The sequence below is a fragment of the Numida meleagris genome, chromosome 4 (genome assembly GCF_002078875.1).
Source record: "Numida meleagris isolate 19003 breed g44 Domestic line chromosome 4, NumMel1.0, whole genome shotgun sequence".
NCBI lineage: Eukaryota > Metazoa > Chordata > Aves > Galliformes > Numididae > Numida > Numida meleagris.
In genome coordinates, this window is record NC_034412.1 from 66,737,749 (window position 1) to 66,757,839 (window position 20,091).

The 20,091-nt window shown below is 36.3% G+C and overlaps 1 protein-coding gene across 2 annotated transcripts in view; it reads right to left on the reverse strand.

The window, feature by feature from the left end:
* The window catches only part of CENPE (centromere protein E), a 40,566-nt gene that overhangs the window by 10,617 nt on the left and 9,858 nt on the right, over positions 1-20,091 (reverse strand). The window contains exons 14-35 of one of the 2 annotated variants that reach the window (XM_021396829.1): positions 19,874-20,018; positions 18,672-18,769; positions 17,751-17,807; positions 17,501-17,668; positions 15,755-15,829; positions 15,395-15,517; positions 14,878-15,012; positions 14,122-14,299; positions 13,510-13,664; positions 12,163-12,477; positions 11,069-11,380; positions 9,436-9,594; positions 8,391-8,591; positions 6,646-6,927; positions 6,379-6,534; positions 5,324-5,545; positions 4,425-4,583; positions 4,000-4,221; positions 2,862-2,999; positions 1,770-1,970; positions 1,541-1,687; positions 9-221 (exon numbers count right to left, since the gene is read on the reverse strand). In XM_021396829.1, coding sequence (XP_021252504.1) covers positions 9-221; positions 1,541-1,687; positions 1,770-1,970; positions 2,862-2,999; positions 4,000-4,221; positions 4,425-4,583; positions 5,324-5,545; positions 6,379-6,534; positions 6,646-6,927; positions 8,391-8,591; positions 9,436-9,594; positions 11,069-11,380; positions 12,163-12,477; positions 13,510-13,664; positions 14,122-14,299; positions 14,878-15,012; positions 15,395-15,517; positions 15,755-15,829; positions 17,501-17,668; positions 17,751-17,807; positions 18,672-18,769; positions 19,874-20,018 — 3,861 coding nt within the window. The remainder of the gene's footprint in view (positions 1-8; positions 222-1,540; positions 1,688-1,769; positions 1,971-2,861; positions 3,000-3,999; positions 4,222-4,424; positions 4,584-5,323; positions 5,546-6,378; positions 6,535-6,645; positions 6,928-8,390; positions 8,592-9,435; positions 9,595-11,068; positions 11,381-12,162; positions 12,478-13,509; positions 13,665-14,121; positions 14,300-14,877; positions 15,013-15,394; positions 15,518-15,754; positions 15,830-17,500; positions 17,669-17,750; positions 17,808-18,671; positions 18,770-19,873; positions 20,019-20,091) is intronic. The other variant, XM_021396830.1, reaches the window with a different exon arrangement.

The window sequence follows — 20,091 nt, forward strand, 5'->3', positions numbered from 1 at the left end:
GTTCGTACCTTCAGTTTATTCAATAAACTCTGGAGATGAGTGTTTATTTTCTCATTTTCCATTTGTAGTTTTTTGACTTGTATACTCTGTTCCGATGAAAGCTGAGTCAGTATCACAGCTATCAGTGCTTTCTGACTATTCAGTTCAGTTTTTAGATTAAGAGACATTGTAGAGAGACATTCATACCTCTTCCCTATATCTGGGAATATCTCAAGAAGCTCCTAAATAAAAATTAAGCAAATTAAGTCACAATAAAGAAATAGCCATTACTTATAAACAGGTTGAATGTCGGATTCCAGGTTAACCCCCACAGCACGCATAAGGTTTTACAAAGGAAGAAAAGTAAAGCAAGAACTGAAGTCTGTCCCATTGTCACAGATTTAAGATTGAAACAGTGAGCTGGGCCTGAGGTAAAATTTGTTGTATGTTCATGAGTTTGCCACCCAGACTGCTCTCAGAATGGGGCTGAGTTGATCATGGAACTATAGAATGGCATGGGTTGAAAAGGACCATAATGATCATCTAGTTTCAACCCCCCTGCTGTGTGCAGGGTCGCCAACCACTAGACCAGGCTGCCCAGAGCCACGTCCAGCCTGGTCTTGAATGCCTCCAGGGATGGAGCATCCACAGCCTCATTGGGCAACCTGTTCCAGCATGTCACCACCCTCTGTGTGAAAAACTTCCTCTTAATATCTAACCTGAATCTTCCCTGTCTCAGTTTAAAACCATTGCCCCTTGTCTTATCACTATCCACCCATGTAAACAGTTGTACACCCTCCTGTTTATACACTCCCTTCAAGTATTGGAAGGCCACAATGAGGTCTCCCCAGAGCCTTCTCTTCTCCAAGCTAAACAAGCCCAGTTCCCTCAACATTTCTTCATAGGAGAGGTGCTCCAACCCTCTGATCATCTTAGTGGTCCTCCTCTGGACCTGCTCCAAGAGCTCCACGTCCTTCTTGTGCTGGGGGCTCGAGGCCTGGACACAGTACTCCAGATGGGGCCTCACAAGAGTTGAGTAGAGGGGGACAATCACCTCCCTCTCCCTACTGGCCACTCCTCTTTTGATGCAGCCCCGAACATAGTTGGCCTTCCAGGCTGCAAGCACACACTGCTGGCTCATGTCCATCTTCTTGACCACCAGGAGATCCATTTGATCCTTTTGTGGAAAGAAAGGTCATGAAATTGCTCCTAGCACTCTGCCTTCCGTCTTCCTTTGTGAAACAAACGTGTTTGCTTTCTTTCATAGGAAAGCTTTCACCATATGTTTAAAGCAGTGAGCAGGCCATGAAATGCAAAGATGTTTCAAGGGACTATTAGTAAACTGCAGCTCGTGTATCACGTACAGAAGCTAGATTACACCTTAAGGCAAATATAAGTCAGCCTAAATTTACAGGCCAGTACTATCTCCATTTTCAATTTTTAATTTAAAGAAACAGGACTCACCAATTCTTTATAAATCATACACAGAAGTAAGGTTTAGGCTCCTGAATAAATGGTATTAACATTTGACACGTATCCTTTAAAAAGTATGGTAGCTTACCTTAATTTTCAAGGTTTTTGCCGCCAAGCTGTCATCATCCATCTGCTCTGCATTATCCAGGAAGTTCACTTGAACAGACATATCATTCAGGTCTCTATGCTTCAGTTTGTTTAGAGCACACTCCAGTTTCGCACTTGTTTCAATACACTAAAATAAATGCATGCATAATTAAGTACCATTCAAGAAGATCAGTTATTGGTAACTTAGGTATGCATCTTGCAACACCAACCATCTCAGAACTTTTTTGCAATTCCATCTTGAGCTGGTCCCGCTCAGAACTGATGTCCTGGAGAATTTTTCGTAGCTCATCTTTTTCTTGATTAATTGATGAGATTTGTTCTTGAAGTTGGAAAGAATGGCTAGTTCTTTCAGCCAGTAACACGTCTTTTTCACTTGATATGCTATTTAGCGTCTCAGTTAACTGTTGAATCTGTAAAATCGGATAAAAGAAACAAAAAATGAGCTGGTCCTAGTCTGTAGACTTCACCATGAAAGACTAAAATGAGTTGTGTCAAATACAGACAACACAATTTCTAGTAACTCCAAAATTTAAAAACTATTTCAGTGTTCTAATCTCTAAGAAAAAGAAATTAGGCAGAATAGGATTACACCCAGAGAACTCTACTTTAACCAACTTTGGTTTGCACTAAAGCAACATGAAAACAAAACGCAGTCAACATAAATCCACATTACAAAACAATAGAAATGAAAAATGAACAAAAGATAAACACAATTTAATTGTCCATCTATCTGCTCTAACGATTTGGATACTAACCTAATTGTTTATCTAAAGCAATCCTTGGTTAGGTTGTTAGATCTACAGACAAAATAAGAGTTTGACAGATGAAAAGCAAAGTGAAAACAGCAAAAAGACTGAGATGGGAAGAGCTAAGCAGCAATACTTGCTGAATACCAGATACAGTTTGAAACTGTGCAGAGCACCAAAGATTCCAAACCCACTTGTGATCATGGTGTCTACACAGCGGTTTTTGAAAGTCTGAGTGAATACATAAACAACTACCATTGTATTAAAACTGGATGTGGATTTATTCAATATGTACACTATAGTGGAGCAGCCAGCTTAGCTGAGATGAGCTACTCATACTCAATACTCATACTCATGGTGCTACTTCAAAATTTCACTTAAACCATTGCAGAATCCTTTGTTCATGTCATGTTGGTGCTTGTTATAGAACATGAAATGATGTGTTGACATTTTAAAATTAAATAGGATTTGTCTTGAGCAAGAATTTAGCTCAGTGATTAGAACATCAGAAAACAGCATTGTGGAGTAGCTAGCTAAAAACCACAAACTCCCCACCTTATTTGTTAGGCTGTCCTCTAAGATCTCTGACCTCCTCTGAACCTTTAACAGATGTTCTTCCCGTTCTTCAGCTTTCATTTTCTCATCACTGAGGAGTTCTTGTTGACATTTCAACTCCTTTTCAGTTTCAAGAATCTGAGTTAAAAATAGACCAATAAATATTCAAAAAGTTCTGAGATATTATATGAATCTACTTCTAACATACCAGACTATTCTATTTCATAGGAGTCAAATACTTAGGAAAAAAAAAATCACAAATTTCTTTAGTCTGAGCATAGGAAATTTAGTATTTTGTATTTGAAAAATTTCTTGTAAATAAAGTCTGCCAATTATTGATATAATATATAATAATGATATGATAAGTCCTTAGCATTTAGTGTAAAGAACTGCACAAAATATGCTACCAAACATGCTTGAGCTTAACTTTCCGCAATTCTTGTTTCAGAGAGGAGGAACACAAAGCAGAGATGTGAACCTCATTCATATTACTTCAAGAACTGTCTAGAAATAATGACTTCACATGAAACAACTTTATCAGTTGGACTACTGAAGTAATTTTAAATTATTTTTGATTAATTATTATAGGAGTAGCATTCCGTGCAATCAATCTCTAAATTTCAAAGGAAGTTTAAGTTTCACAGCAATACAACTAATACTCAGAAAATACCTGAATTCAAAAGTATCAGTAGCACTGTAGATTTGAATCATCTACAGATTACTGAATCTGAATTACGACCGCTGCTCAACACTGAATCAAAACTGTCATCTTCACTGCTGAGAAGATATTCCTTATCCAGAAGCAAAATAAAAATCTCTAGAGAATTTGTCACTTTCAGTGTTAACTTCAGAACTTGACTACAAAATATACTATAAAATTCAAGAAATACCACTTGAACGTTTAGGTAATTAAACGTAAGCATTTGCTCATTCCTTTCAAAATGAAGTAGCCTCAGATAAGATTTTTGAAAGAGCCTGCATATATCCTAAAATACAATTCCACAAGACAGAAATTAAAGCTCACCAATATTCTTCGATTTGTATATATAATACCCATAAGGAATTTTTCCAAAACAGTTTCAAGAAACAGCCAATCTGCTCTCCAAAATTTATAATTATTGTACTTTAATCAAAGTACCTTATTAATACTCTCCTGTAGGTTAACCTCCAGTTTGTTCTTCTCTGCTTGAACACATTCCAGCATTTCCTGGAACTGATCTCTCTCCTGTGCCAACAAATCACATTGTTTCTCCAGCTGTTGAAGTTTACTGTTTTCATACTCTGTCTTTTCTTTTAGATCTCCCAGCATCTGTTGCCTTTCCTTAGTTACCAAATTTAAATCCTCATTCAACTTGTCTATCTACAAAGATACAAAAAATAAGTACAAAATCAAATACAATTTAGCAACAGGAATTTTTGCCAATAACTATTACCATGATATCATCCATCAAAACAGTAAAACAGCATAAGTTATTGTAGGTAAGTGCCTTTTACTCCAATCAGCCCTTGAGGAGACATCCTCTAAATTAGCTTTAAGAGTTGTTTATTTATTATTGTACTTGCCTTTTCTTTCAGTTTGTTTATTTCCTCAGTTAGTTTTTCTTCAGTGTTTTGTAGTTTCTCTTCTCCTTCTGCCAGCATATTTTTCTGAATATCGGCTTGCTCTTTCTGATGCTTTAGTTCTTCCTGCAGACTTTCCATTTCTGTCAGGACTTGTAACAACTGCAGAACAAAGTGTTATTTAGCTGAATACTCAGTATGACTTTCTTAAATGCTGCTCATCTAGAGTTAAGAACGATAAGCCAAGGCAATTGGATTTCTAGGGGAGAAATATTTGAAACTGCAAGTTCTTTTTGGAAATAATTATTTACCACACTTCCATTTAATTTCAGATCTTACTAGCTTAATTTTTGTTAACTGCATCTCAGGCCAAGTTTTTCAGAAATAACACATCAAAATAAACACGTTTTCTAGGCAAATGCTAGGAATATAGAATTAGAACTACCCTGCTTTGAAAATAAGGCATCAGGATGGAGAAATGCAATAGCAAATCAATTTCATTTCTGGGTTTAGATTTCTCCTTGTCAGCTCATTCTCGATTGAAATGGTAGAAAACCCTAAACCCTTTGATTTTAGTAAGCTTGGATTACTTTTACTGTTCAGTGCCAAATGCAAGGCCACTGTAGGTGGGATTTGTAACAGGAACTTGTGGAGCATTAGTCCAGCAGGTGGACAGCTGTGGCTAAACCCAGAGTGGCATAGTGACCACAACAGCAGTGAAGGAAAATTAAGAGAGAAATTCCAAAACCCAGATTGGATTAGTAGACTCAGTTTTTTGTTTACTGCTGCTGAGAACAAATGAAGAGAGGGACAGATATTGAACAGTTGAAAGCTTCAGAACTGAAGTAATTGAGTGATGTAATGTGCCTTTAAAATGGTTACTTAAGAGATTTGATACATACTCTCTCCTTGCTTTCCTGACAATCTGCCTTCAACTGGTCTTTTTCTGTTTTAGAGACCTCTACAATTTGCTGTAGCTCATCTTTCTCCACATTAAGTAAAGCAATTTTCTCAAGCTGCTGAGAAACGCCCTCATTCATTGTTCTTTCAATTTGTTCTTTTTCTGCCAGTAGTTTGTCGTACTCAGAAGAGATGTGAGTCAGGTTTTCAGTTACTTCAGTGAGCTGAAAGAATAAATATCTTATTAATATTGCTGATAATTTCTAGTGCGCGTAGAAATAACTTGCTTGGAAAAAGAACAGTAACTTTTTAATTTAAGTTGCTTTCTTGCTCCAGTAATCAGATTGATGTAGGAAAAGTGTCAATGGATCACATTTCACAAGCAGCACCTACACATGTGAGTTGTTACAAATAATTTTATAGAAGTCTCCATCCATTTACTAATGTTGCAAACAAAGTTTGTAACAATTTTGCTTATATGTTAATCATATTTCAGTGCTTCTATCTCATTAGAAAGTGTGTAAAAACCTACAGTTCACGATAATTCCAGAAAAACAACTCCACAGCAAATCTGTACCTACAGCAGATAATCCTTGATAGAATCAAGAGTATTTTTTTTTCTTAGAGCAACAATAGCTTCATAAATAAAAATAAGTAGAAAACTAAAATTATAATAAGCACAGCAAGTGAAAGAGTGAGCTAAATTGCCCTTTAGTTACTTAGGTGTCTTCAGATTTACACAGCTGAAAGATAGCATGCTAACTATAATAATATTCAGAAGTTTAAGACTTGGAAAATAAATTGAGGTCAAATAGCAACACTGATGTTTAATATTTGATCCTTCAGCACCAATGCACATTTTGTTATAAAGGCTGTAGCTTACATATCAAATTGCAATTTGGTTGTCTTTCCAGTGCCTCTATTTTTATGGCCTTCTTTTGTGAAGTAGTTAAAAAAGGGGAAAAAGCTTAAAGTTTTGTTAGTACATTTACTGAACTCTTTCAAAGGGAAGTCTGTAGAAGATAGAACTTATTTGCTTCACAAAACTATATCTGACCTTCTGTTTCAGTTCAGTTGTTTCATTCAATGCCTCTTGTGCTTTCAAGAGTTGACTTTCTTTCTCTGAAATACTTTCTTTTAGTTCCACAATGGTCTCTTGATGTTGTCTGATAGAGTTATGAGCACATCTCAGTTCTTCTTGCGCTTCTGAATTCTTTGGACACAAAATAGTTAAAATAAATTAAAGCTTGAGCAGCACATCCAAAAATTATGACAGAAGTTTACTAAAGCTTTTGCCTTAAAGGAATAGAAAAGTTTTTCTTACCATGCGAATTACTTCCTCTACAGTGTTTCTCAGATGGTCTCTCTCATTTTGGAGATTCTCCAGTTCCATTTTAAAATCATCATCTCCTTCTGTCATAGTGCTCATCTCTTGACAGTCATGCAATTTTGGAATAAGATCTTTTTGTTCCACTTTTTCAGATTCTCTGTTAAATTCACTTGCCTTCCTTTCCTCCATTTCATGCAGTTTCTTTTGTGTCTGGCTCAGCTCCTCTCTTAGATGAAGTAATTCCTGCTCAACAGATTTTTCTTGAATCACTGGTACCTATTTTACACAGGAACAAAAGTCAACACATTTAGGGAAGCAGTGACAAGAGAATTGTATCAGGCCTTTGACAAGCTATATAGAAAGTAATAGGATTTGACTGAATTCAATATTTCAAATTTCTTGAAAAAAATACATATGTAAGTAAAATTTGAAAGGGTGTCTTCTGAAACATGCTGCCAGAAGCAGAACTTCAAGGCTATAGTTTAAGCCTGAGGAAAAACCAATATGCTACAGAGATCTTGTCCATATGTCCAGTCTCAACAGTAGATAAGATCAGGGTGGATGAGGCCCTGGGAAACCTGGTCTGGTACCAGATCTGGAGGTTGGTGGCCATGCCTATGGCAGGGGGATTGGAACTTGATGATCCTTAGGGTTCCTTCCAACCCAAGCCATTCTATGATTCTATGATGTCAAGACATTATCTCTCCAAAGTCTGCCCACCTCCCCATAAATATTACTTTACACTTTGTCAGCAGTTTATGGGCGTTTGGCTCAGTTCTGTGACAAATGGGGTGGGGGACCCACGGAACGGGAAAAGGGAAAAAAGGTAGGGAGATGGGCCTAAAAACAAAACAACGGCAACAATCTGAGGAGAAACAAACTAATTTACTAAATAAGATATCGGAATGCAAAATAACACACTATAATACAATATAATTACAATTTAAGCTGATAAATCCAATACAATGAGAGAGAGTGTCCAAAATTAAAGTAGGCCTTACTCTAATACTGACAGTAAGATAGCTGGGGAGCGAGATGCTGCCAGGATAAGAGACAGGAGGAAAGAGAGAAGGTCTCATGATACGCAAGTTTTTATCTTTTCCCTCTAACTGGAACTGGTAACAGAGGAGCAAAGTCCCCTGGGGAATGTAGTAGTCCTTCTCTTCTGAGAACCAGGTACATACACTACATGATGTTATGATGTGGAATACCAATAACCAAAAAATCATAAAACCATGACACACTTAAAAAATATAAATTTATAAAATATAAGTGCATCTATGTATAAACACACTCGTGCTATCAGCATGCCCAATAAAGGAAAATGTTGGAAGTAAAGGCCCTCAACACACATTGCCTAGAAAACAAAACCAAAAAGATTTCTATGCTTTGAAAAAAACAACAACAACAGAACCATCCTTTCCAGATAAGCAATTCTTAGGTTCAAATACTTAATTACAATTCCACATCTCTTTGCAGATGAACCCATAACACCACCATCTTGTATCAAGATAAAATTCTATTTACAAGAAAAGTTTGTCATAGCCTGCTTTTAGTTGCCCAGATACAACTAATAGTACTGGTTGAATTACCTTCCAGGTAAACAGTGTGACTTGTGCTGCTTGATGGCCTGCAGTCAAATAGCATGATCTTTCTCTGGTTTATATAGCAAGCTATTATCACTCAAAGTAAAGTTTAAATATGCATGCTTTGTATTACAAACTTAGAGTAAAACTTACCAGAGTTCCTTCTTCATACTCTTCTTTTTTTAAATGTAAATTGTCCAGCTTATCCTGTAAGGAATTCTTCTCTTGTGTAAGGGAAAATATTTGTTCCTTTAGTGCCTGAAGCTGACCACATTCTCTATGGCTTTTATTTTCTGCAGCAAGCCGGTCTCTCTCTGACGTGATGTTTTTAAGTTCTTCTGTCATTTGGGATAACTACAAAGCATGCAAAGATAGCATTTCCATCAATTCAAAATGGAAATTAAAATGCAAAAATTTTCATTTATTCTGCTATGGTATTTTTAACTCTAACCAATCTGGGAAAAAATCCAAAACAGTCTTTGGCCTTTCTGTCATCTGTTTTAAATGCTAACTTTCTAGCAGTTTTTTCTCTAACACTGGCTACATTTTATTTACAAAATATCTCAGAGGAAAAAGCCAAGTAAGAAACACCTCTGCATCTATTTCTATGCATCTGCTCTTTTACAAAAATGACGCAAATACTAAGTTAACATTGATTAATTTATTGGGTCTGGCAGAGTAAGTCTAGTTATTGTATCATCTATTACATCTTATCTATTACAGGCTGGCCTGCCAAGGAAACTGTTACTGTAGCTACTGCAAAACTAACACCTCGCACCCTTCCTGGTCATTTGCACACAAGATTGAAAACATTGTATCGGCTCCCTGCTACATGTTATGAACTCGGTTTCATTTACAGGCTTGCCCTAGACTTCTCACTGGGACTGAAGTTCACAAACCATAAGCTGTGTTACTACTCTCGGGTAACCCTAATCTCTGTTTACCATCTAATTTCACCAGTCAAGTTGGTAGCTATAGGATACATTAGTTAGGAAACATTTTATAGTACATTAACAGTTGTTTGATCTCTGTAGAGATTCATGCTCTGAATGCTACTTTTTTGACCATTTTCTACCAAAGGTCTGGAGATTTAAAGGCAAGCAGAAGAGACTATAATCGAACTAACAAGACTTGCTTTCACAGTCTTGGAAAAAACACTAGAAGCATTTTAGTTTTGAATGATTACATAACATCTTACCTGTATTTTAAGTTCATTAATACTATTCCCTAGTGTCTCCTCAACGCTCAGAATCTGAGTCTCTTTTTCAGAAATACTTTTCTCCAGCTTCTTAACAGTTTCCTGGGATTTCTGGAGAGAACTCTGTGCATTTCTCAGTTCTTCGTGTGCTAAGATGTTCTTTAGAGTAAAGAAAACCCACAAGACAGAAATGCTATTTCTTTTGCCACAATAGTAAGTACACCTCAAAAAAAAAAAAAAAAAAAAAAAAAAAAAAAAAAAAAAAGCAAACCCACAAAAAAACCCCCACCCAAACAAAAACAAAACACCAAAGAAAATCCACTCCCCTCATTCCTCATATATTTTAGTACACAAGGGTTGCTCTGAAAGTAACGCCTCCTATTTTTTAATGTTGGCCCGCGTCAGAGGTGGATGTTGATGTAGCAGCTGTAGAGGTCAGACCTTCCCATCAATAAGCCATCACATTTTGTTGCAGTGTGACAGATGGCAAGAGAGGGGCAGTTTGATAAATTGGTGTCCGATATGGAAGTGCGCACGAAGCAAAGGTGTGTCATTGAATTCCTCCATGCAGAAAAAAAATGCACCCATTGACATTCATAGAATCATAGAATCATTTAAGTTGGAAAGGACCCTCTAAAGGTCACCTAGCCCAACCCCCCCACAATGAAGAGGGATAGCCACATCTCAGTCAGTGTCAGATCAGGCTCACAGCCTGGCCCAGCCTAGCCCAACCTTGAATGTCCTCAGGGATGGGGCAGCCACAATCTCCCTGGACAACCTGTGCAGTGCCTCACCACTCTTATTGCAAAAACTTCTTCCTTATATCCAATCTAGATCTTCTCTCTTTTAGTTTGAAACCATTTCCATTTGTTCTGCGATGAGCTCATAATGAGCATTTTGTCAAAAAGTAACAGACATTTGGCCCAGGAGTAGCAGGTAAACAGATTATCAGTGCCTTGGTGCCACCAAGTCCCCATCCCAGCACTGTTCTTCTTAGAGCAGTATGTCAGGTTCTCTTGATGTTGCTGACACCTAAGGTTGCCTAGGGGACTACTACTGGTCACAGAACCTGGCCACAAGTCTCCACTATGCTCAACATTCTGTACTATTTAATGGCATACAAACTGCACTCTGCTCTCATATCCCTGTAAAAAATCTGTACCTTAATTTCCAGTGAGCAATGCTATACTTTAATTCTCAAGTCACCTGTAGCAATTATTCCACGTACACTTACCTGGGTCCAGAAGCTGGACCTGTCAGAAAACTTCACTGACCCTTGCTTAACATTTCTGGAGACTTAACAGTGGATGTTAGCACAGTTAGGTGGTGGGTGGTGTATTTCAGCAGTGGTGACAGTGGTCACCTCCACTAGTGCAGATTTTTACAAGTGTGACATGAAGCCTCTAGTTCATTGCTGGCAAAAATACATAGCGAATAGTGGTAATTATGTTGAAAAACAGAGTTTTGTAGCTGAGAATCTGCTCTATCAAATAGTGTTACTGTGCTTTTTGTATCTGTTGAGGTTTCCATGGAAATAAATAGGAGACATTACTTTCAGAGTAACCTACATAGTTCTTTTATATTCTTTCTCCTTAATATGTACGGTCCACTTCAATAAAGCCAGAATCCCTACCACTGAAATAGTGTCCTTTATGTCTTCTTTGAGCTGGTCTGCCTCAGCTTGGAGAGATTCCTCTTTTTGTTTCAGGTGATCTCTTTCCTGAGTGAGAGTTTTTATTTTTTCCTGGCATCCACTAAGCTGCTGAAGAACTGCCTGGATCTCTGAATCCTTGGTCTCCAGTCTTGCTTCCATAATCTTTTCTTGCTCTTTTAATTGTTCCATTTCATTTAGCTTCTGATGAGCCTGAGCAAGCTCTTCTTTTACATGAAGATGATGTTTGTGCTCTGCTGTTTTTTCTTCTAATTCTTTCATTTTATTAGAGAGCTTTAATTTACAAAAGGAAAAGAACAAACATTCACTCTCATGCAAAACAGCATAATATATACTTGATCTCACAGACTCATATCTGCTTAAACAAGCTAGCATCCTTTCACTCTTCAAAAGAGTAGGAATTTCATCAGTTCACTAATCCTCCATTTATAATCTTGTCCCCATTAATTATTTGTCTCCAGAACCTCCTTAGCAGGAAAAGTCTTGTTAAAACACAAACACACATGCAACTGTAGCCTATCAAATCCAGAGCTGAATATGACACAGCCACATGATTGCCAAAAGGCTTGTCAGAAATACATGGATCCTACTTTCCTTCTCTTCCTTTATAAATGTTTTTTCCCTTTCTATTTGACAAGTAATGCAGCGATTCTCTGTGGTATATTCCTTTTTTTTTTTTTTTTAAAAGAAAATCCTCAACAGTTCTCTGATGAGAAAGCTTTGTTTCTATGAATTCAGAAAGAATAGGTGATAGCTGCATATTTAAAACATATTTGCATAATAAAGAGTAAACTTGAGAACAAGAATAATTTAAGAAGTACAGGAGAATACATAACCTCGAGTAGCTTGTTTCTTTGCCTATGAAGAAAGAAGCCACTGAGATGCATAATCCTGTGCCTCTCAAATCTTATCCTTCTGGCACAGAACAAGTGATATCCACTAAAATAAGAATTTTAATTACAACACTATACCTTCAAGACCACTACTCCAAATGACTTCTTCTTAAAATATAAAGAATTCTTAGCATATGTCAAAAAAATGAATGTGACACCAACCTCTAATTTCATACAATCCAAAGCTGTTTTAGACTCTTCTGCGTCTTTAGACAAATGTTCTATTTGGAGTTTCATTCGTTCATAGTTTTCTGACACAGCTACGTATTTTTGTTCTAGTTCTTCATGGAGCTGTTTAAGTGCTACATATTCCTGATCACAGTTTACATATTTAATCTGTGCATCTGCTAGCTCTTTTTTTGATTTCTCAATTTCCTCAGTCATATAGTTAAGTTTAGCTTCATTATCAACTGCCTCAGAGAGCAGCTTTTCTCTTTCCAATTTTAGTAAGCATAACTCCTCATGTTTGTCAAGTATCTGTTGGAAAAAAAAATATTAACAGCGTTTAAAAATTGTTATTTGTTATAGCTGTATAATAAAAAATACCCATATGCAGGCTTAAGAAACAAATGCAAGCAAACACAGAGTGCAGTACATGGCTAGACTTGTAGACTTAATCCCAATAGAAACCTAAGCAATACTTCGGAGAGAAGGGAGGGGAAGACAAATCCCACTGGATTCAAAAACCATTAAAACTCTCTCCTCTAACTCTTTAGATGTTGTTTAAATATTTCCTTTCACTGTTTTGAGGTAGGGCTGAACTAACATGCCAAGCTATGTCTCCTAAACTGATTAAGTACTTTGGTGTATCAACACTACTTGTGATACAGATTTTATAAAGTTGTTAACGTCTACTTAACATTTGTTTATAAGTAGAAGGAAGGTTTTGGAACATTCTGCAATATAGTCACAATCAATTTTGTGCAAGATTACTTGCCCTAGACCATAAGTACACATACTTAGTAGCCAATACAGGAGGATTTAAAACAAATTTGCAAACTCTTAAGATGTATTTGTAGGAAAAAGTATACTAAATTATGCCCTGCCAGGAAACAAGAAAGTCTGCTTGCAAATTCTAGAAAATTTGAATTAAACCTTTTACTTCCCAACCAATGTTTCTACTCAGAAGTGTTGATATTTACTCTTTGCTTATCCAGGCAAAAATTCAGTTTTAGAACAGGTAAAATGGTGTTTCATGCTTGTTCACTGCACATGTAGCTATCAAATGATGACCATGGTAAATAAGCAAGCTTTGTACTAGAAACACTTCATTAGTTATAGCGGACTGTAACTGAGCACTCAACTCTTGATTTATTCTTGAGGGTAAATATCAAATACCTGAGAAAGAACAGCATAATGAACTTTGTAAAATCTCGTTATTTGATTCAAGACAACTTTTTTATTGAAAACTTCCTATCCAATAGGCCTCCATTAATGTGTTATTTGTCCAGCACAATATAAAAAACAGGAAAGAAAGTCAAGCTCCACCATAGTTAGATTTTTGTTTACCTCTCTCTGTTGCATCTCAACAGTATTTGGTAGAGACTGAAGTTCTGATAACTCATTTACTTTTTTTTGTAGGAGTACATTCTCTTCCAACGCTTTTTCTAGTTCTGCTTTTAAGTCAGATGCCTTTTTTTCCAGGTCCAGAAGAGAAAGCAAATCTAGACAATCAGCAAGTTTAAATTAATAAGAGTGTGAGAGAAGAAAAATAGGTTTTAATTTAAGCAGTTTTATATCGTGCTCTGGATGTCAAATCTACAAAGACTATTTTATAATTGGTCAGCAGTTATAAGACGGAACTACTGTTATAAATTTGGTCATCACTTGGTTAGATTGGCATTCAGTTTATTTCACTTTCTCCCTGATATCTTTCATTAACTTGACTGTCCTAGGTGACATACAAAGCATTATGGAAGTAGCAGTTTTACATATACTTTAAGTAAGTGCTAATGCAGTTGCTATGTGCCATCAGTATCAGAGATTTCAATATTTTATCTTGACAAACACTTCAATAAGAAAAGAGCAAAAATCTTCCCTACACCCCCCACCTCAAATGGAGAAAAGGAGAAAAGGCAAGGGGAGAGGAAAAAAAAATCATCAACTTCAACAGAACAGTACCTTTTGGAACTTTACCCTCCATCAGTGAATTTAGCCTTGTGTTTTCTTGAAATAAATACTGCAACTCTTTCTGCAAGTCAGATTGCATTTTTTTGTAGTTTGCCTTTCCTGCTTCTATTTGGCTCTGATAAAGTTGCACATCCTTTTGCATTTGCTTGTGATCATTTAAGAGTTCATTCTTCAGGAAAACAAAAAAAACACACAGTTGATACACAAAATACCAATCTACTTGCTTAACAGTTAATTATTAAATCTGACACATTGCTTGTTGGTGTCTCGAAAAATTTTGGCCTTGTCAAACAGAAGTTGCCACCATTAAACAACTTCATTTCTTTTAAAGTAATGTAATTAAATGTATTTTACATTCAAAGTCAGAACCATAGCCATTTTTCCTATTTCATCGTTACTTCTTCAAAACTTACAAGTCCCATCCTGGTTTTCTGAATTCATAACTCTTACTAATCTACTCTACTCCCTATTAAAATCAGAGTCTTCTGTCCTAGGAACTCCTCAACGACTGTTCATTTACTCTCTTCCCTGATGACAGACAAAATTGAAGACCAGCTCCTGCATAACAAGTCTGATTTGTTTTCATCTTCCTTGTGAAGATCTGTTTTCCCTAAGTTCCATAGTGAAAACATTACTTTGAGCATTAAGTCACTTGTCTTTACAGATAGTCTTCTTCCCTAGTCTGGGAAGAAACATTGGCCTAACAGTATTTTGTACAACTACAAAAACAGTTTAAAAAGTAATTACCATCCTCTCCTTCAATTCCAAATTTTCTGTTCTGAGAAAAGCAGATTCTTTTTTGGCATCCAAGGCTATGGTTTCACTATCTAAGAGGGACTTACTCAGCTGTTGAATTTCCTCAATTAGTTTATCAGAATCTCCCTGAAAGAGACAAAAACTCAAAAAATTAAGAAGACCATGATAAAGCAAATCTGATTATTCAAATATGGTTAAAATGTAGAAGTGACTCAGAGCTTGGTACATTACTCCATCTAAAATGAGCAGTAGCACAACACTGAGAGCTGGGGTTTACCCAGTTTACCTAGTACAGAATTCCCCATATCCTTACTTCCCAGTACTGCTATAAAATAAGCTTCTTGCAGAACCAATACTGTAGTAATTAGCATTTTAAGCTTCATAAAGTAATTAATATCTGTTGGGCATCAGATTTCCATCATATCAAGGCTATGCTTAAGTTTAACCCACTCCCACAAAAGCAAAACCTAACACAGCCTCTCCGCCCCAGCAGAAAACTCATGTTTACCGCTGAAAGAGATGTGTCTTTTTTTTCTACTTCTGCTTTCTGTAGTTCTTCCACACGATTTTGTAATATCTTTATTTTGTTCTCTTTCTCTTTCAGTTGTTCCAGTCTGGACTTTATTTCTGCCTAAAAGTTTAATGAAAAGAAGAAAAAAAACTCACAGTTCCCAGTTCGTTTTTTTTCCTAATAGGAATTTATGAGTCCTTTTTACACGATAAGCATTATTAAGATTACATGTATCTTCCTCATAACTGGTAAGACTAACCAGAGCCCAGTCAAGTCTAGGTCATCCATACCAGATAGAAAAACCAAACCATGTTCCATACAAATCTTATTGCATGCAAGTTTATGAGACAGGCTCACCTCAAGTTCTTCATTGTACGCTTCAGCATTTGAAACAATATTCTTTAGGTTGGTAATTTCATGCATTAGTTGTATCTGTGGAGCAAATTGAAGCAAAATTGCAGAGGATGTTAGAAAGCACCCACACCAACAGTTTTAGTTGCCATCACCATGAAAATAAGCAAGGACTGTATTATATTTTCTTTTCCATTAGTTAGCAAATCATAGTTGCCGCATATTCTTTCAAGTTAATATATGAAAAGCTCTATTTCAGCTTCACAGCAGTTAGAAATGATTCAAGTACAATTTAATCTGCAACAGCTCAAGAAGCGAGAGCAATGTGATCAAAGCAATTCATGCAAAAATCAAACAAATATAGAACTTCCAACTCTGGTCATATTAAACAGGTTTTTTTTGCACAGTGAAGATATTAATGATAATTTATTTGCTGACAAGAAACATGTATCAAAATTGAGTTTAAGAAAGCAAGCCATGAATGCATTCAAATTGCATCCTCTGAAAGGAAGCACAAGTAGAAGACTAGATATAAAAGCACTTTTAAAAGGGAAGAGCTGCTCTCTTGGTCTGTGTTAGAAAAGCTTTAAAATTAGCACTCTTCTTTGAGTATTTCTGTATTGTTATAAGTAAAGTGAGAAGAAAACCTAATCTGTAATTTTCAAGTCAGAGGATAGCTGTAGAAGATATAGTACTATATTATCTTATTATCTGCCAGGCGTAACTTAATGACATTATTCAGTGTTGAGTGTACCTCTGTGTGCCTGTGCTGACTGAAACTGATGATTTCAACTAAGAATGTTTAAGTCAAGTGTGAAGTGTGTGACCTGTCAGTTATGCTACAATTCCTCTGCTATGCAAGTATTGACAGATACTTATATTTTATGGATTGTCTTCAGACACTGATCTGAAGATGTGATTTGTTCAAAAAAGCCGTTCTTGCAATAGAAGCTAGTTTAGAACATTGTTTTTGTCATTAGGTACACACAAGTTTTTCAGGGTACTACTGTTACAAGATTTGTTAAACGTTCGCTTCAGAGTAGACCTGATAAGGAAGCTAGCACAAATAGTCTATTAAAGTGTCTTCTCAATGTAATCTTAAAAACAAGCTAAATCATAGTAGATTATGCATCTGTTTTAAGATCCATAAATCTCTGTAGGGAACGCCAGAAATAATAGGTGATCTCATTAAATTGTAACCTAAAACAAGTGTGAAAGGATGTAACTTCAGCCTTGTGGTGAAAGGATACTAAATAGCCTAGTGTGTGCAAGCAGTCTGCAGCCAACACAGCTAGGTATCCAGTTCCTTCTAGAAAAGATGTTGGGAAAGAAATGGAATTAAGTAAATCTGTGTGTCAATATCTCAAGTGTCTTTTTATTCTGTAACTTATTTACCACCTAGCCCTTGGGCAACTAGAACATTAGACCTAGACATGTATCTAATATACAAAAAAATCTTGTTCATTTCTGCAAGAAACTTTTCATATATAAGATATATACACACAAAAATAGTGCGGATACATACAGACATATACATTTAACCAAACCTCAGCATGCAACCCTTAACATTTTAAGTCTGATTTTTACACTGTAAGTCCACTTTAAATTCTAGGTTCATTCTTTCTGCTGTTGAGTGTTGCTTATATCACCACCTGTTGTGAATCAACATCCAAGTAGCATTCTGTAGACTAAACTCTAGAAAACATGTGAGTGTAGAGAATCCTAATCTATCTATATTTCAGTGCACCTTACCTCATGATCTCTTTGTGTTTGTTTTTCCAGTGCTTCAAATTCATCAGTTTCTACCTTTTCCTTCAGTTTCTCCTTCATTTCATTTATTTCTGATTTCAACTGTTCATTTTCTAATACTACCTTATTGAAGTTGGTTTTCAAGACATTGATCTCATTTACAGCAATATCCTGAAGAAAGAAACATGACAAGATTTAGAAAAGGTCATTGAAATTTTTGTCTTATTTCTAGGAGAATACAGGACCAACTTACCTTTTCTATGGCTAAAGCTTCACAGAGTTGCACAGATTCTTCAAAGTCTCTTTGAGTCTAGAAAAAAAATTGCTTTCATTTAACTGATCTACAAGATCAAGCAAGTTTATTATATCCCCTATTGCTTTTCACTGCCAGCCCTACTTAAATACCAAAGCTCACTAGCTCATTCACTACTAAAACATTGCACAGCTTCACAGAGATCACCAAGATACTTCCTTTCTAACTAGTTATAACTACTAAAGATATGTAACAGAATATTGATGCTCTGAAGATGAGTAAGGCTATCTTACTGAGAACCATGCAATGCATATACACTGTGTTAAGTATGGTAGTTTAACCCAGCAGGCGGCTAAGCACCACGAAGCTGTTCACTCACTTTCCCCTCCCAGTGGGATAGGGGAGAGAATCAAACAACAAAAAAAAAAAGTGGAATTTGTGGGCTGAGATAAAAACTGAGACATAAAAGGAAGAAAAAAAAAAAGAACAGTAATAACAAGTGATAACAATACATTCACAAAACAAGTGATGCACAAGCAGTTGCTCACCACTCCAACTGATGTCCAGCCAGTACCCAAGCAGTGGCTGCCTGCCACCCAACTCCCATGCTTTTAAAATTTTTTCACATGATAACAAATGGTATGGAATATCCCTTTGGCCAGTATAGGTCAGCTGTCCTGGTTCTGCCTCCTCCAAGCTCCTTGTGCCCCTTAGCCCTCCCTTGCTCTCAGGATGGCACAAGAAGTTGATATGTTCTTGCTCTGTGCAGCCACTGCTCAGCAACTAATACATCTGTGTTATCAACACTGTTTTTCTCCCAGAGTCAAAAGACAGCATCATTCCAGACACTATGAAGGAAGAAGAACTCTGACCAAGCTGAAACCAGGACAGTAAGACAAACTAAAGACATTATGATGTTACCCAGTTCATGTTAGGTCCATCAATCCATTCTGTATCTCGAATTTCATCAGGAACAGTAAAATATTGGTTGTCATGTTCAGAATTCTCTGTTAACATAGCTGAAAAGGAAGACACATCCAAAAATACAGAATAGCATTAAGTTTTTAACTGGACATCAAGAATTCTCTTATCAAAGACCTCATCACATTGGAAATAATCATTCAATGACAAAGATGTAGCACACAGTAGGACTTCTAAGTCTCATGATTTTCTTTTATGAAAGTGAACAGCACTTTACTCCAATCCCTATGCTAACACTGAACACCGTATCACAAGTTAATGAAGATTAAAACAAATCCAGAATATACACTTATTTATAGATTGGAAAAGTGTTAAAGGGTCAAGGAAAGGACTAAGTAACAGTATTCTGCAATATTTGAAGACAAGACATATCTTTCCCACAAGAAAAATTCAAAAGAGCTTGACAGATGGATGGGTAATAAGGCTGTACAAAGATGCAATTCAGCATCAATACTGCCCAATTATTTTCTTATCTTTATTCTAGCTTTCTTTATTCCATGATGTAGGTCCTCTAGTAAGTCTTTCAATTTGAGATTGATTCTTGAGTAATGACTTTTCTGTATCTGTTGATCTGTCGAGTCTCACTCCTTATCTTCCTCCTCCCCTTCCTATATTTCCAGGAGTACACTGGCATATTTTTAAATTTTCTTACAAGCAAGTAGGTTCGGTTAACAAAACAAACAAACTAAAAAAAAAAACCAAAAAACTTTCCTTATGCTCTTAGAGGAGACTTTCTTATTTCCTTTGAGAAGCTAAGCAATGCTTGTGAAGTTATCCGACAGATTTCCTACATATTATTTCACTTAGGATGGCAAGACTCAAGTTTCCAAAGCTTCCGTTTTTAAAAATTAAACAGAGTTTTATTTCGATCACAAGAACTATCTGTATTATTGTGCTGGACCCACTTCACTTCCAGGCGGTATTCTTTGTTCACAGACAAATGTAACTCCCTGTGAAAGCAAAGGTAATGCTTTCCAGGTTCACAGAACAGTTTGAACAGCACAGTGTCAACCAAATGCATTATTAGCAAATGAAGTGGATTTTTAATTTAGATTTATAAAATAAAGTGTATTCTTCATTTTCAAGTCTCCATTTCAATGCTGGTCTGCAGGATTTTCTTCCCTCCCCCCAAAGATACTTACAGTCCTCTGCCTCTGGTAGTGATGACAGAGACATTTTCATTTTTTTTGTTTCAGTTAATATTGTTTTTTCGAAATCTTCAAAAAAGTTCACATTTTCCTGGTTTATTTTACCAGGAGCCCATGTAACTCTCCTTCTTCTCTTGGCCTTTAAAGGGGCGGAAAAAAAACAAAACAAGAATTTACAGACAGTAGAATTGAAGTATTAACTGGAGAATGGA